The sequence below is a fragment of the Perna viridis genome, chromosome 2 (assembly GCF_037379345.1).
Source record: "Perna viridis isolate PV_CMFRI_1.1 ecotype Kerala chromosome 2, ASM3737934v1, whole genome shotgun sequence".
In the NCBI taxonomy this organism is placed as follows: Eukaryota; Metazoa; Mollusca; class Bivalvia; order Mytilida; family Mytilidae; genus Perna; species Perna viridis.
In genome coordinates, this window is record NC_142446.1 from 1,539,447 (window position 1) to 1,557,055 (window position 17,609).

General features: G+C 33.9%; 1 protein-coding gene across 2 annotated transcripts; it reads right to left on the minus strand.

Annotated features, from left to right (window-relative positions):
* Window positions 1–397: 397 nt before the first annotated feature.
* LOC148623255 (uncharacterized) lies at window positions 398–12,433 on the minus strand. Of its 2 annotated transcripts, none has more exons than XM_088564973.1 (5): window positions 12,356–12,433; window positions 9,597–9,647; window positions 7,022–7,877; window positions 1,789–1,894; window positions 398–705 (listed from the first exon to the last, which is right to left on the minus strand). In XM_088564973.1, exons 2-5 carry the CDS (start codon window positions 9,633–9,635, stop codon window positions 528–530), a joined length of 1,179 nt encoding a protein of 392 aa, XP_088421099.1. In that variant the 5' UTR covers window positions 9,636–9,647; window positions 12,356–12,433; the 3' UTR covers window positions 398–527. The 2 variants fall into 2 exon arrangements, with proteins under 2 accessions (XP_088421099.1, XP_088421100.1); XM_088564974.1 differs by having other exon boundaries at window positions 398–701; window positions 1,785–1,894; window positions 12,356–12,415.
* Window positions 12,434–17,609: the final 5,176 nt, after the last annotated feature.

Consider the following 17,609-nt stretch of genomic DNA (forward strand, 5'->3'; position numbering starts at 1 on the left):
ATACAATACATCACTGTATAAGTCCTACTGGTACAATACACCCTTATATAAGTCCTACTGATACAATGCACCCCTCCATAAGTCTTACTGATACAATGAATTCCTGTTCAACCGCAATGCACTCACCCCCTCTATAAATCTTACTGGTACAAAAAAATGTATACGTCCTACTGATGTAGTACACCCCTGTATAAGTCCTTCTGATACAAAACATAGGTCCGTCTGATAAAACACCCACTTGTATAAGCCTTACTGATTACTACGACCTCATTGCATTATAATACATCCCTGGTATAAATCATACTTAAACCTCGTTATCACATGTATGATATTTGTTACATTCCTAAGAGAATAAAATATAAGCACATGTAGAGACAATAAATTAAAAGTGACGTGATAAGTTGACATTTCAAACTTTTGTTTAAGAATTAAACTTTCATCATAGATTTAAACGAATATGTGAACTTGACAAAACCTTAACTTAATAAAAGTATTATAACAAGATTACTTTACAATATAAATATAGTTTAGAATTTTTTATTTTGGATAGACGATTGCCCAGAATATAAAACGACCGGTTCCCTGTTAGTGTATACAAACGTTGGCTCGTTACTGTTAACGAATACGTCAACAGGTTCCATGTTGGTAATCAGTTCATCATCGCTGTCATCATTCACACAATCCATACGTGTAAGATATAGCTGTCTAAAATATAAAATTAACCCCTATCCATATCAATATTCTTTACTAAAGACATGAACTTTAAGGTGAGCAAAGATTAATTACCACATCTCGAAATCCTAAAATCACAACAGAAATGAACCACTAGCACACACACACACACACACACACACACACACACACACTATCCCAAGAAGAGACAGATATTTTCACGGTATACTGGGAAACTGTTCACAATTTAGGGTTTTACTAGCCTAAAATCTTAATTTTATAATCTTCAAATTAGGTTTTGCGAACCAAGCATTAAAAAAAAACAATTCTCCATGAAAATCACCCTAAGCAGATTCAACAATCAACAAACGTTTAATGTAGTATACTTACCTGTCTCATTAAGTGTAGTATACTTGTCTGTCTCGTTTAATGTAGTAAACTTGTCAGTCTCGTTTACAGTAGTGTATTTACCTGTCTCATTTAATGTGGTATAATTGTCTGTCTCGTTTAATGTTGTGTACTTGCCTGTCTTTGTTAGTGTAGTATACATACCTGTTCCATTTCATGTAGTATACTTACCTGTCCCATTTAATGTAGTATACTTGTCAGTCTCGTTTACAGTAGTGTATTTGCCTGTCCCATTTAATGTAGTATACTTGCCTGTCTCATTTAGTGTAGTATACTTGTCTGTCTTGTTTACTGTAGTGTACTTGTCTGTCTCGTAATCAGGTAGACTTCTCTGTCTCGTGTGATCTAGTATATTTGTCTTTCACGTTTGATCTAGTATACTTACCTGTCCCATTTAATGTAGTATACTTGTCTGTCTCGTTTAATGTAGTATACTTGTCAGTCTCGTTTACAGTAGTGTATTTGACTGTCCCATTTAATGTAGTATACTTGCCTGTCTCATTTAATGTAGTATACCTGCCTTTCTCGTTTACTGTAGTGTACTTGTCTGTCTCGTTTAATCAGGTAGACTTCTCTGTCTCGTGTGATCTAGTATACTTGTCTGTCTCATTAATATAGTATGCTTGTCTGTCTCATTTAATATAGTATGCTTGTCTGTCTCGTTTACTGTAGTGTACTTGCCTGTCTCATTTAATGTAGTATACTTGCCTGTCCCGTTTTCCTTGTTTACGTAGATGAATAAGAACTATCACCACAATGACAATAAAAATGGCGACACAAGTTGTAGTCACCGCGATCGTTACCATTATGTTATCTGAAATAGTTACAAGATAAATCTACCGCTACCGCCATCATATACCATAATATTGTCTAAAATGATTCAAGAAAACTCTTTTGATACCAAATATAGTATTGTCTGAAATAATTCTTCACATAATGTCGTTTGAAATAATTCTTCACATAACGTCGTCTGAAATAATTACAAGGTAAATTTATCATCACTTTAATATTGCCTGAAATGTATGAAATAAAGAGATATTTTCGCTCTCGGGGGCGCAACAATAATAAAAATAATTTATTCATTTATTCAATAAAAATATAGTTTCGAAATTAAAGGGAAAGACCATATTATTGTGCAAGTCATAAATATCGAAACTAATCTGTTCAATATTCATGAAAATTAAATTGAAACAAAATAATTTACTTTTCTTAATTAATTAATCAAGGTTTATAATTAGAAAATTTGAATTTTCCGCGCCAAGGGCGCCAACCATGATCGGTTGAACTGTGAGGTCACGAAGTCAGTTTGTAAAGTGAAAGTAAATAGGTAATTGATTACGATGTCCGAAGAAATCGCAAATTTGGGACTTTACCCGTATAATTTCAACCCAAAATAAATAGAAGAAGAGATTGAGGCACAACATGTAAGCAAATGTCAGGCATCATTGACAAACAACGGGATTTGCAGCCAGATGACTAGTATTTGAAAGGAAAATCTTATGGCTACTTCCGAAGAATGTTCGTGTTGCTGGTAAAGAAAACTTTTAGAACATTTCTCTTTTATCATTCGTGGAATCGCAAGCTTGACAAGTCATCGTGTTCTGGTGTTTAGATAAACATGATCGTAGAAATATTTACGGAATATTCTTTGTTTACATATTATTTGCAGTACTTGTATCAGTACCAAACCAATTTAGTGACGTCACGAGCCAATCGGAAGCTATCGGTAAAAATCAATAAAATCTGGCTATGATCTTCCTTCAGATAGGAGAGTTCTGCAAGATGGCTATCCACTTACATTTCAAGGATTTCGAACTTTGCATAGCCTTGATCATTTTATAAAAGTGCATTTTGCATTAAAGATTATTTATTTTTGTTTTGTGGGTATGATTTATCATAAGAGCCTAACTTAATGCAAAGGTGGTCTTTCCCTTTAATCACGAAAACTCAGCATTTAACATTGTTTTACCACGAACCAGCTATTTATGTCGCATTGTTTTATGACATAAATGACCAGCCCATTGTAAAAGAATGATAAAATGAATGGAGCTTCCGTGATTTATTTCGATTCTAATAGGTTTAGATGACATTGGTCATATGTTTATCACCTTTTTACCACGACTGCGGTCTAAAGACTTTTGAAAAACGTCATATAAGAATTGTTAATATAACGTATGATTAACAAAAGTATATTTGTGTTTAATCAACTAAAGTTTGCAGGGTAACTGCTTTGCATAAAGAGAGACCAATGGATATGTCTTCTAATTATCGTCCTATTTCAGTTCTTTGTACAATTTCCAAAATTTTTGAGAGACACATCTGTTTAAATCTGACAAAAAAGTTAATTGACGGGTGGTTGAAATATATAGATGATGGTGATATTGTAGGAACTATTTTCTATGATTTCAGTAAGGCTTTTGATCTTGTAGATCATTATTTACCGAAGCTGAAATTCTATGGTTTTGAAAATGACGTTATAAATTGGATGAATTCATATTACACCAATAGAACACAAGAAGTCCATTCTTCAAATGTCAAATCACAAAAGTAAAATGTTAAATATGGTGTACTTCAAGGATGTGTACTAGGACTTCTTATATATAAGAACTGTAACTTAGTACACGATGTAGATAGTTCAGGACAGTTCATTTAGATGTTATTATGTAGGATAGAGGATCAAATTAATGATGCATGTCACAACAAATCAATATTATACAAACGTCTCAGTATGTGACAACTCTATTCGCTACACTGCTCCATCGGATCAAATTGATACAGGGAAGATATGTAAACGTATAGAAAGGCATGCATCATTACCGTTCAACCTTTGAAAACAGATAATAAACAATTGGGAGAATCTCATTCCAAACGGTTTACCCATTCGGTCTTCACGACAATATCATGGGAATTGGAAACATCTAAAGAACATTTTCGATATATTTTCCAAAGCAATGCGTAACAACAGGACACATGGATGCAGATTAAATCGCAATAAACGGAAACATCGAAATAACAATACTACGATTTCAAACCTCATTACAATTTCTGAAACAATGTCCGTCATCAACTCTTAACCAAACTATGTTCAATACCATTCCCTAGATTACACATTATTCTAGAGGACTGTAATAAAATTTCGTTCGGCAGTCCAACATATGAAACTGCTCAAATTATAATTACCTACTGTTATCCCAAACTTTTCCCGAAAATTGGTCGTCCAGAAAATCACCTTTCCGAATAATAATTATATAGGTGTTTCTAGAAAAGCAGAGGACGCTTACCCTACCAGTGCACCTGGTCCATGCTCCCAGTTTTTAGTGGAGTCCGAGTTGCTCATTTACTTTTGTTACTTTGTATGTATGATTTTAGTCACTTTATGTTCTTTGTTGTGTATGTCTGTTTTCCATATCTGGTCTTTGTCCCTGGATAACATTCTTTTGATTACCGCTATAACCTTGGTTCCCTTGATTACTCTTATACTACTGAAGGTTTAGATTTTATCAACATTGCTGGTATTTTGAATGATAATGCAGTTAAGGAAACTATCCCTGCTCATTTTGATAATACTGCACTCCCTTTTATTTGTTATGTTTTTAAAAAAAAAGCCAACCCGTAAATATCTCTTTCATTAAAGTGAATTATGCAAGGATGTGAATTTTAAAGAAAATATACCAACATGCTGAAATTGCATTAACTCAAAATATATGTATGGTCCCAGTTCCCATGGGACCAATTGTGCACCAATTATTGCGGACCTCTTTTTGTATTGTTACGAATCACAATTTATGGCTATGAACGTATGTGTCATTTTTAATCAACATTTTTATTTTTATAAATATATATTTGATTTTATGAACATACATTTTATATTTTGAACATATATTTCGTTTTAATGAATAAATATTTAATACTATAAACACATATTTCGCTTTCATAATCCTACGAGGAGGAATGACCCGGCCAGCGAAAGCTATATTTTTTTATAGCCTAGCTTGCCGAGTGGTCTAGAGCGCTGGATTTTGTGCAGACGGTGTTGCCATAGATGTGTGATGCAGTAAAATTCTATATGATTCAGCAAAAATTAAAACTAAATAAAATTGCATTTTAGCTTAAGTAAATTGATAATGTCTTGACATATTTGTAAATTTAGCCAAAAGAAAGAAATATTTGTAATATTGAATAATACATAATATGTGACAGGAGACTAAATAAGTTTGAATTCTTTGGTACTTGCTTAATTGTTTTGCAAATAATTTATGTGAACAACTCACACTTTATGGAGATGGGTAAAATGTATTTAATTGCTCTAGGTAATAGTTTCCATTGTTTAAGGATAAATAAATTAAAACAGTATTAGACATGAAAGATAAAGTAAGTTTGAGTAAACGTAATCGTACATAACCAAACGTATCATATACTAAGGCGTTTGAATATTCATCTTTGGTCATTAAATAAAATTAAGAAATTTCATTGGTAAATAAAGATAGGTCCGACAGCACGTGATACTGGGTTTTTAAGGGAACTCAACCCAGCCCTGGTATCACTGTGTACGTTCAGGACAATAAAGAGTAAAAACTTAATATCTTTAATTACCAGGTACGTAAACAATTTAAATTTGATATTTTATTTCTAACTTTTTTAATTAGAATTTCAGAAGTAAAGTTTTTAGTTGAAGTTTTATTTAAAGCAACTATGTAAATAATTAAATTCTTATTTATCAAAATAAATAAACGAAAAAGTATATTAATCAAATAAATAAAAGTATACATAGTATTAAGCTTAAATTATAAGAAAAATATATTTTGATCACTGTGTACGTTCAGGACAATAAAGGGTAAAAACTTAATATCTTTATTTACCAGGTCAGCATCGAAAGCACGCAGTGACCAATGGGCCACGGACACAAAACAATACAACATGTATGCCAGACATAGCAATAAAATATCATCACTCCACCAGATTCTACCATGAACTAGTTTTCCCAACAACAAAATGCCACTCCACTCGAAAAATATAGTGACTGTCCATAATTATGTGTCGGACGGGGAGGCAGTCGGCATTGCGAGGAGCCATGCCATGCCCTCGACCTCTCCGCTCCGACCGCACATTTTACGTCATTACAGATGTCACAGCGATACGAGTTCCGAGTCCCGCAGAGGGAATATAATAAAATATATAATGAGCAAAATTTTCAGTCAACAAATGACCTCCTTCAGTGCCTTAAATAAACTGAGTGTGTATGAAAGCAAATGGTCTGTGAACACAACTCACTACCTAATCAGGTGTGACGTATAAAATTTTATTGACAATTAACAAAGATGAACGTTGTGTTATAGACACACGTTGTGTGTTGATCTTGAACACTGAACTATAAAACTAAAAATATTTACAAAAACTGTAATAAGAAACTAACAAAAAAGTTTTCCAGTGAGTCAACACTTCAGATTACCAAACCACTGCCTCGATGATTTCAACAAAATGAAAATCTTTATCGTGGAGCAAAACACGATCTGCAGCGATCTACAGAGAGTGAAGCGATAAAAGAACTCTATGTTTTACACCCACACGGAATTAACAAAAACATTAAGTTCTTCCTATTTTGTATAGTTTCTTATTACAATGTTTGTGAATATTTTTAGCAGAGGACTCTTACCCTATCGGTGCACCTGGTCCATACTCCCAGTTTTTAGTGGAGTCCGAGTTGCTCATTTGCTTTTATTACATTGTATATATGATTTTAGTTACTTAATGCTCTTAGTTGTGCATATCTGTTAACCATGTCTGGCCTTTGTACCTGGATTACATTCTTTTGATTACCGCTATAAACTTGGTTCCCTTGATTACTCTTTCATTTTTAAGAATTTTGTAAAACTTTACATGCCATACTCGTCACAAGCATACGATACAAAATAAAATCTCACTATCATGAAATGATACTCACTGTTTTTATGAGGTTTTCTTTCTAAAGGATGTAGATGTATAGTTGTAGTCTGGTTGAGGCTAGGTCCCGTCGGAGGAACAATACTGGACTTTCCTTTAGAAGACCTCTGATGTATCGTTGTAGACGTTGAACTAGGTGTTGATGAAACATTAGATACAGATTTAGTGAAATGTTTTGTTGTTTTCAATTCTATAATTGTAATATTGCCAGTCGATTTAGAAGTATATGAATCAGTTCTCAGATTAGATGAGTTGATCATTTGTGTTGTTTGGTTTGGAGACGATGTTTTGTTGATTGCTGTTGATTTCATTGTGGTTTTTGACACATGTATAGGTTTCGTCGTCGTTTGTTTTCGGGAGGATACCGGTTCTTTTGACGTGCCATTTGGTGCTGAGGTCGCAATCGTAGGTTCTGTTCGAGTATTCTCCGTTGACGTTTCTTTTGAAGTTGTAACCGTCGCTTTGTTTGATGTCAACGCTTTTGGTAGTGTTTGATCAGAAACTGTCGAGTTTGTCGATGGTTTCGATGTGGTCGTTTGAGTTTCTACCGTAAATTCAACAGCGGTTAATAATGTCTTGTTTTGAGTTTCAGCCCTTTGTGTTGATGATGATGAAGTCTGTGTCGAAGTAGTTAAATAAGTTTTTGTCGATGCTTCCTTCGTAGTTAAATCTGTTTTCAATGTCGATAAAGGTTTTGTTGATGTTATACTTGGAGTTGTTGGTACTACTGTTTGTTCCTTTGATATTTGAGGCGAAGATATAATAGCAATTTCTTTGTTGACATATTTTGAATTTCCAGGCGTTGTCTTTTCACGGTTCAATGGTTTAAATCCTAGCGCAGCAGTCACTGTAAATACCTAAAACCAATTTGTCCAAAACAATGTTTATTTTGTCATTATTTTGTTTTGTAAAATTGAGATTGAGTTTAACGCGTCTCTATTTAGTTTTTATTTAAGGACTTCAATAAATATATTAATGTTGAAAAAGTACTTTTTTTTCCAGCTTTGTTAATCAACCTGTTCAACACGACTAACGACTGACACAGCATATTACTTATTGGTCTATAACTTACAACTGACACTGAATGATTTTCCCCCCAAATTTATTATAATATAACATATAGTTGACAAAGCATGCAGCATGGCATAGAGAGTTTAGTATTTCTCCAACTTACTGCTATGTTACTTACAATTTCGTATTTTCAAATGTGTTATGTTCTTACCAACAGCTGCCTCTGCGAGACTTTTTATTGAAATACACGACACAAGATGCCTGGCAGCGATAGCTCTAAGTTACAACAAGTAGATTGACAATATATGCCTGGCAGTGACAGCTCTAAGTTGCAATAAGTTGATTAATAATATATGCAATACTTTGTGGCGTTATTTTTGTTTATATGTCTATTTGAAGCACATCTGTTATATTGCTTCTACGATTAAAGATATTATATTTGATTGACAACTCATATTGTCAATAATTTGTCGGTTTATCGACTTCTTGGACGGCTAGATATATGCGGTATCACACCGTGGACAATGTGATTCGAACTAGATACCTGAAAAAAATGTTTTATAACTCGCGAAAGTTGAATATTGCAAACATGTACTATCTTTAAAAAAACAAGGTAGCCGACGCATTAAAATTTTGTTCTTTTTCTTAGTTTCTACATTTCTTTCAAGAAAATAACACATGGCACACAATGTCAAAATTTCGATTGTTTTATCAAACGCTTTTTCAAATTTTCGATACAGTTTTTTCGAAGGCCACTAAGTTAGCAGTATTTGGCCAATCGGGAAACATAATTGCGATCAGGTGATTTGCGTTTCCATAGAAGAGCGTCCTAAAGGTCAAAGGGTAAAAAGCGAAACTATACCGACTGCGTCAGAAAAAAAATACGTGTATCAACTCACTTGTCTATTATGATGTTGAAATCAAATATCTTAAGTTCATATTTTGTGATCATCAAATTTTACTCATTATGAAACCTATAAAACGCATTAGAGTAAAACCTTAAAAAAGAAATATTTCCTATCAGCTGACGGGGAAAATCTATACACGGAAAGGTAATATTTAAGAAATAAAAAATTATTTTGTAGAAAATTAAAAAAGTGACAAAAAATTAACTAAGTAAATATTTGTAGAACTTATTGCCAAATTTTCAGAAAATCACATCAAATAAATTATTGATCGTATATTTCTTTTCATGAAAAATTACCGGTAAGTGTAAAGTACTGCTTTTGTGCAGATATTTGAAATACTGTATGTTTTAAAACATATGGAAACATATGTTTATGGCCAGTATAGCAAAATTATATGATTTTGTGCAATTTAAAATAAATAAAATCATATGTTTCCAAAACTCATACGAATCCAGTACTCTTTATATATCTGAAATCCTATTGAAAACAGATAATACCTACATGATTTTTATCAACATATCTTTCATAAATAAAACATCAATTATAAGAAGAAAAGACACTATGAATAGTTTTGTGAGTCTTGCACAAAACAAACTTCCACTTAGGGAAAGTTACAAAGAGTTCTTTACTGCTAAACATCACCTAAAGTATACTCACTGAAAGCATCGTCTTCAACCAGAAAAACGCCATCTTCATCCTTCTTAATACCTATAAATATATATCTCAATAATTATGACTGTCTAAAACACCAAGTCCATATGAATGTGTTTAATATTTACACGAAAGTAAAGTCTAGTATTTTCCCTTGCATTACATCTGAAAGCTTTAATTATAAATAAGATAGGAATACACCAACACCAAAGTAACAAAAACAATACCGTAAACTGGGAAATTTTGGCCGTAGTATTATTTTAGTTTATTTGGCGCCTCTCTTAAAAATGCCAAAATTAAACACAACAAAACTTTTTTGAAATTTTTGGCAGCCAATATTATAGGGTAATTAAATGGTTATTTTCATATTAATCCAGTATTTTGTGGTCGAAACCCAATACGACTGTACGAGGACATAATACAGGATTAATATGAAAATAACCATTTTATGATCCCTTTATTAACTGATGACTTAAAATAACAGGAGTTATCTGTACAAACCTTTAAATACAGCTCAGTATGACATATTTCCTAGTGAAGACTGTAACACTCCAGATCTCTTGATGCTGGCGGACAAGTTTAACTTTTATACAGGGCCAGAATTAATACAAGGCAATTGCCCTGTATAATTTATGGTTGCTAAAACCTCCTGTTGTATTAAAGGGGCAATTTACATTGTATTTTAAGTCATCAGTTAATAAATCTCGGTATATTGGTAGGTTCTGACAAAAACAGGATTAATATTGTAATATGTGTCTTAATAATAGGCTAAAAACCACTAATTCCACTTCCCATAGGCTTCTATGCTAATTTCACAATATTCAATGGCTTCTCTGGACTTTACCTTAACTTTAACCTGCAGAGGACTATATATCAGCATGATTCTACATATCTCAGCTCACAATCCTCAGAATGGCATGTGGGGTTAGCAGACTTGCAGTGCAGTACTGGTCACCGAAAGTGAAGTGTCTATAAATAGCATGGGAAATCCCAGTGTTTTCACAAGATAGGGGTATATTTAGAAATCATTATGGAGATTAGGCTTCACATCACAAGAAGCAAAATGCACCTATAAAATGTACAGAAATGTTTTTCCTTTCAGAAACTATTTAAATTTTTTAAATGAGATGAGAACTTTTTTCACAGCACTATGAGGAACAGGGGTAATTTCTGCGTAGGACTATTTTTGCGTACGTTCCAAATGCTCATTGGTTGAATTGGTGGTCTGTAACCTAAAAGCAATTGAAATGATCCTTTGGATTTCTTAGGTCAAATGTAGTAATGAATAAGACACTGCTAGTGTTAGATTCTTTTTAGGATAATAAAGGATCCCACTGTGCAAGGGTAACGCAAAAATAAAACACTTTTTAAAAAACTAAACATGCACATTGCGACAGAAAACCGCCAAATATCCAAATTCACGTTATAAAAACAACAACGTTAAGTTACGATGAACGACATAAATGCACCAAAAACTACAAATATGACATCAATACACCAACATATAAGTTACCAAGACGACACAAATACATCAAACACCCAAGTAACTGGGACAATAGAAATACACCAAATCCAAAGTTACAAAGACGACATGAATCTACCAGACGCCTAAGTTACAACAATACAAAACTACACCTAAGTCCTACCGTCAAATCATACTATATAGTGTAAAGGAACAGTCCTACCGTCATGCTATACTGTATAGTGTAAAGGAATAATCATACCGTCATGTCATACGGTATAGTGTAAAGGAACAGTCCTACCGACATGTCATACAGTGTAGTGTGAAGGAACAGTCCTACCGTCATGTCATACTGTATAGTGTAAAGGAATAATCATACCGTCATGTCATACTGTAAAGTGTAAAGGAATAATCATACCGTCATGTCATACGGTATAGTGTAAAGGAACAGTCCTACCGTCATGTCATACGGTATAGTGTAAAAGAACAGTCCTACCGACATGTCATACGGTATAGTGTAAAAAGGAACAGTCCTACCGACATGTCATACAGTGTAGTGTGAAGGAACAGTCCTACCGTCATGTCATACTGTATAGTGTAAAGGAATAATCATACCGTCATGTCATACTGTATAGTGTAAAGGAATAATCATACCGTCATGTCATACGGTATAGTGTAAAAGAACAGTCCTACCGACATGTCATACGGTATAGTGTAAAGGAACAGTCCTACCGACACGTCATACAGTGTAGTGTGAAGGAACAGTCCTACCGTCATGTCATACTGTATAGTGTAAAGGAATAATCATACCGTCATGTCATACTGTATAGTGTAAAGGAACAATCCTACCGTCATATCATTTTGTATTGTAGAATGAACAGTCCTAACGTCATGTCATACTGCATTGTGGAGCGAACAACATGTTGTCTTTTGTCTTATATCTTAAGGTGTTTGTATTCTGTATCGATCTCAAGAGTAAAATCCGAATGCAACAGATTTTTATAGTTCATTTTATTATGTCATACTTGGTATAGGAACAGTCTTACAGTGTAAAGAAACAGTCTTACATTGTAAAAGGAACAGTCTTGCTGTGTAAAGGAACAGCCTGTGTAAAGGAACAGTCTTACTGTGTAAAGGAACAGTCTTACTGTGGTAAAGGAACAGTTTTACTGTGCAAAGGGATAGTCTTACTGTGTAAAACGAACAGTCTTACGGTGTAAAAGGAGCAGTCTTACAGTGTAAAAGGAACAGTCAGTCTTACTATGTAAAGGATCAGTCTTTCTATTTAAAGGAACAGTCCTACCTGTTTATTCCTAGGCTTTACAATACTCGCCTATTGATATTGCTATCATTAATTTCTCTTCTATATAAGGAAAATAAACAAAATAATCAATTCTAATACAAATAAATATTTAGTGATAAAACAAATTCTGATAATATAAACATTTAACATAAATATAACATAGACGATGAAGATCACAAAATATTATAGTGATAAGAAAAACAAAACGGTTTTAAAATCAGACGCGTTTTGTTACTAATGATATACTCTTTTGAGTTTTGATACTAAAATTCAAGTAAAGGGAATGATTTGTTTCTGTCCATTTAAAATGTTCATCCTGCTCAATTAAACTATCACATGATATTTCCTGACTTAAGTGATTGCATTGGTCAAATGACAAGTCCATTTATTTAGACTCACCTCCGAAAATGTAGTTTAAGATGTCAATATAGGATAAACTGATAACAATATCATAAACATGCTTTGTAATACATTCTTAGCATTGCATGGTCAGTTATAATGTGGCATTCACTTACTTATAAAATACTGATTGGGATGGCTAAGTGTACAGAGAATCTAACTGCTAGAACTGGAACTATATCGATCATACGCCAAAGCCCATCATTATCTATATTAAAGTACACAATTCCTGAAAAATAATTTCCTTGAAATTTTAAAGCATCACCTAAATACTTTCATTACGGTGTTACATCACTTAAAATTATACATGCAAGCAAAAGAATGCAGCATATTGAATTATGATTTATGAATGGCGAACTTCATTCAAAATGCTTTATGTGCAATTGGTTTTTAAACTGAAAATTCTGAACACTTTTTCTTACATTGTAACATATTTGATTTGCACAGAAGAGATTAATTAACCTTTTCACAAGCTCCCGTAACTTGGGAACTGTTGCGTTTTGATTTTTGGTCACGAACTGTTCAGTATTGATGAAAATAAATTCATCTTCGAAAAAGTACAATTGTATATAAAAATACAAAAACGTTTATTTTATAATATTATATATGCACCTAGCCAACAGCCACCATAAAGTGAAGAAATTAGTGTACTAGCAAGAACATACTTTTCATGTACCCACAACACCGGCTTCTAAGAACTAATAAAGATCCACAGGTAAAGGTAGAAATATCAATCTAGCTAACACAGCTTTCGTGATCAACATCTTCTGGAAAATAAAAAATAAAATCCCATAAAAGCAACGTATTTTCAGTGAACAAGCAAATACAACAGACAAAAAGAAAATATACAAATACAAAGCAGAAAATCTCACATTGTTTTCGAAATGATTGCAAATGATTTACAACACCAATTAAAAAATTCTCATAATTGAAACTCCTTTACAATTCAATGCAAAAATGCAAACCGTCTTAGGAAAAAAGATTCCTCTAAATTAAGAATAGATCCCGGCTGTGGAAGAAAAGGCTTAAAAGATTTCACAAGTTGAAAATTAAACTTAACAGAAAAATCTGATAAATGATTATCATCTATGATAACTAAATCCTAAGTACCTATAAAGTCCAGTGCAATAAAGGAGATAATATAATCTTACAGATTAAAACGTCTTTGATCAATTTAAACAAATTAACATATTAAATTGAAAAATTTTAAATCAGAAGTTAATCCACTTTTAATGACATTAGTGCAAACATGACTAATGGTTATTAATGTGACATTTGTTGTCCTTTAGTATACATAATAAATGTGAGCACAGCACTAGGAATTCAAACGTGTGAATACCATAAATATGCTTACACATATAATCAGAAACCAACAAAATATTCCTAATCAAGTCTAAAAAAATTGCCATAACTTTAGAATCGGACAACTTATCAAAACAGAATTCTAAATAAATCTTGTATGCACCACTCTGCCAATCCCCATGAAGCTGAATAAGCTCAGACGGAACTCTAGAATGAGAAGCCTACGACGCACCACCACGACGAAAGGAATGAGAATCCAAGTTACAAAAATCCAAACGCAGACGCAGTTTCGATGGAAAAATGAGTACGCGAGTACATTATTCCAAGAACCATATTTTAATTAGAAGGCTTGCTCAAAATCACCAGCTGGAACTAACGTACACATATTAAGATAGGCCTTAACTGGACATAAAGGTGAATCTTAAATACCAACTAAAGGAATTTCTAAAAACCGCTGACCAAACTGAATAGTTTTAGACCAAATATCTATACTATTGAAATATCACCTTTAAAAATAACATTCTTCCAACATAACTGCTTTGATGAATTAAAACTGGAACAACTATCAGGAACCAGATTTACGTGACATTAAACAGGAAACAAAATAACACCAGGAAAAAGAATCATTAGGTTTTCAAATGCAAAAAAAAAATCTAAACATATCCAACATAATTTATGAGTGATAGGGAAAGGTCTGCGAGGCTGATGGGGATGTAAACGGAAAACTCTACGAGGCTGATGGGGATATAAACGGAAAACTCTACTAGGCTGATGGGGATGTAAACGGAAAGCTCTACGAGGCTGATGGGGATGTAAACGGAAAACTCTACGAGGCTGATGGGGATGTAAACGGAAAACTCTACGAGGCTGATGGGGATGTAAACGGAAAACTCTACGAGGCTGATGGGGATGTAAACGGAAAACTCTACTAGGCTGATGGGGATGTAAACGGAAAACTCTACGAGGCTGATGGGGATGTAAACGGAAAACTCTACTAGGCTGATGGGGATGTAAACGGAAAACTCTACTAGGCTGATGGCAAACGGAAAGCTCTACGAGGCAAACGAGCAATTCCTCCATACTAAAGTTTCAAACAATACCAATCTGAATTATCAGATGGAAATTTTAAACCCACAAGTAAGTGCAAAGTCTTAATACTACTGACATAATTCTGAAGAGGCTACGCTCTCAAATGAACGACTCAGAAATTCAATATTTAAGGTTAAAATATCAACAGTAGTAGGTAAAAACAAAACAAAATCCCAATTTAAAATATAAGAAGTAAACAAAACTTAAAGATTTATGTATGTCTTCTTAACAAAGGCTGTCTTCTTAGAAACAGCAGTATCATACCGAAGCTTACTAAGATAATTATATGCAAAAACAAATTAAAAACAGAATTACCACGGGGCAGAAAACTGAAAAAGTCTATCTGGAACAGAAACCTCTTCCCAACTATTACGATTAGCCTCCTCCAAAACGGATTCATGATAATATTCACCAAGTGACCATCTAAAAAGCCAGTCAGCGATTATATTTTGCTCAGAAGGCAAGTTCTGGCAAATAAGCTCAAACTGATTTGAAGCAGATAAGAAACGAATCTCACACAGACAAGACTGCATAAAAACGTTTCTGCAAGCCCCGGTATTCAAAACGGTCACTGAAGACTTGTCCCAAAATATACAAATGAACCTAGGAAAAACAATATAAAAATACTGTGAACCCTGAAAAACCAACACAACCAACCAGACAAGAATCACTGGCCAAAACTAGATCTGGGTCAGACCATTCTTCTAAACTCATTATTAAAACACCGTTGTACATATCAAGATATCTGTTCAACCAGCCTAAATCCCTCTTAACATACTTCGGAATATTTTTCAATAAAGTACTGCAACCACCAGGAAACTTGTGCAAACAAAACAAAAAGAAAGAAACAAAAATACGTCCAAGCTTAACACACTAACTCACAAAATGTAACTTACCCAGCAAAGATTGCAAGAGTAATCAAGGGAACCAAGGTTATAGCAGTAATCAAAAGAATGTAATCCAGGGACAAAGACCCGACATGGAAAACAGACATACACAACAAAGAACATAAAGTAACTAAAATCATACATACCAAGTAACAAAAGCAAATGAGCAACTCGGACTCCACTAAAAACTGGGAGCTTGGACCAGGTGCACCGGTAGGGTAAGCGTCCTCTACTTTTCTAGAAACACCCGCCGAGTTGCTCATAAAAAGTCAAATCCGGGGTAGACAAACGAGGAAAGGAAAACTATGACCCGTTGAATAAATCAGTTTTCACGGTGCAGATGGACACACCATAACGATCCATGAGTTCATGATGACGACCATAAAACTTCTTTAGTGATAACTTCAATCTTGTAGCGACATAACCCTGTTCCAGAAGCCTATTTGTTAGAGTTCTAGCGCGATACAAAAAGTAGTTTCAGCAAGCTCTGGCATAACGTATGAGTTGTGATATAAACACTCCATACGCAGGTGCTGAAGGGATGTTGCCAAAGATGAAAGGAAAGTTGACAATTCTGAATGAAAAGTCATCACGCTCGTCGTAAAGTTTGGTCAATAGTTTTCATTTACCATCGATTTCTAAGTGTAGGTCAAGATATGAGGCTGACTTCACAGTGTCTGTAGTATCCTTTATCTCAAGTTCTTTGGGATAGATGCTATGTATCAAATCCCCGAAATTAGAATTGTTTAAAGATAATACGTCATCTATATAGCGGAAACTGAGATTAAAGGATCTAGCCAAACAATATCCTTTCTTTCGGATCAGGTCAGCTATAAAGTCAGCCTCATAAGAGTAGAGGAATAGGTCAGCAAGTAAAGGAGCAAAATTTGTTCCCATTGGAATGCCGACCGTTTGTTGAAAAATACGTCCACCACACTGGACAAATATGTTGTCGATTAAAAATTCCAGCATTTGTCTTTCTATAACCAAATTTTAACCAAATCTGTAATCTCTTCTAACCTCTCAGAAGAAATAGAATAAGTATTGAATAATACCCCAAGAAAACCTATTTTGGTCGAAGGTGGTAAAGCCTTCTCAACTGACTCCTCTAAATCATACTCCTTAAGAATCGAACGTAACCTCGCATATGCAGAGGCTGTATTATGAATCATCTCACAACCAGCGAAATCGTGCAAATAATTGATGACTTCTTGACCGAAATGATTACCTAAAATGAACCGAACCGAATTTGTCACCCCTGACAAATGTAACAGACAGACCGCGAACCTATTGACAAAATCTTGTAAAAAAATATGTGACCATTCCATGAAAAACAGACCAAAGTCCAGTCGCATAGACATATAGGGATTTGATGATAATCCTTCTTGTAACATAAACAACCAGGACCTTTCCTCTTAATTATATCCACAAGAACATCAACAGAAGGATTAGATAATTTAACTGTGTTGCCTAAAATATTGATCCTTAGAAATGTGAGAATTAGTAGAATCATCCGACTGAAAAAAACTACTAAGATAAAGAATAATCCGACGCTCCTCTATCATTTTAAGGCACTG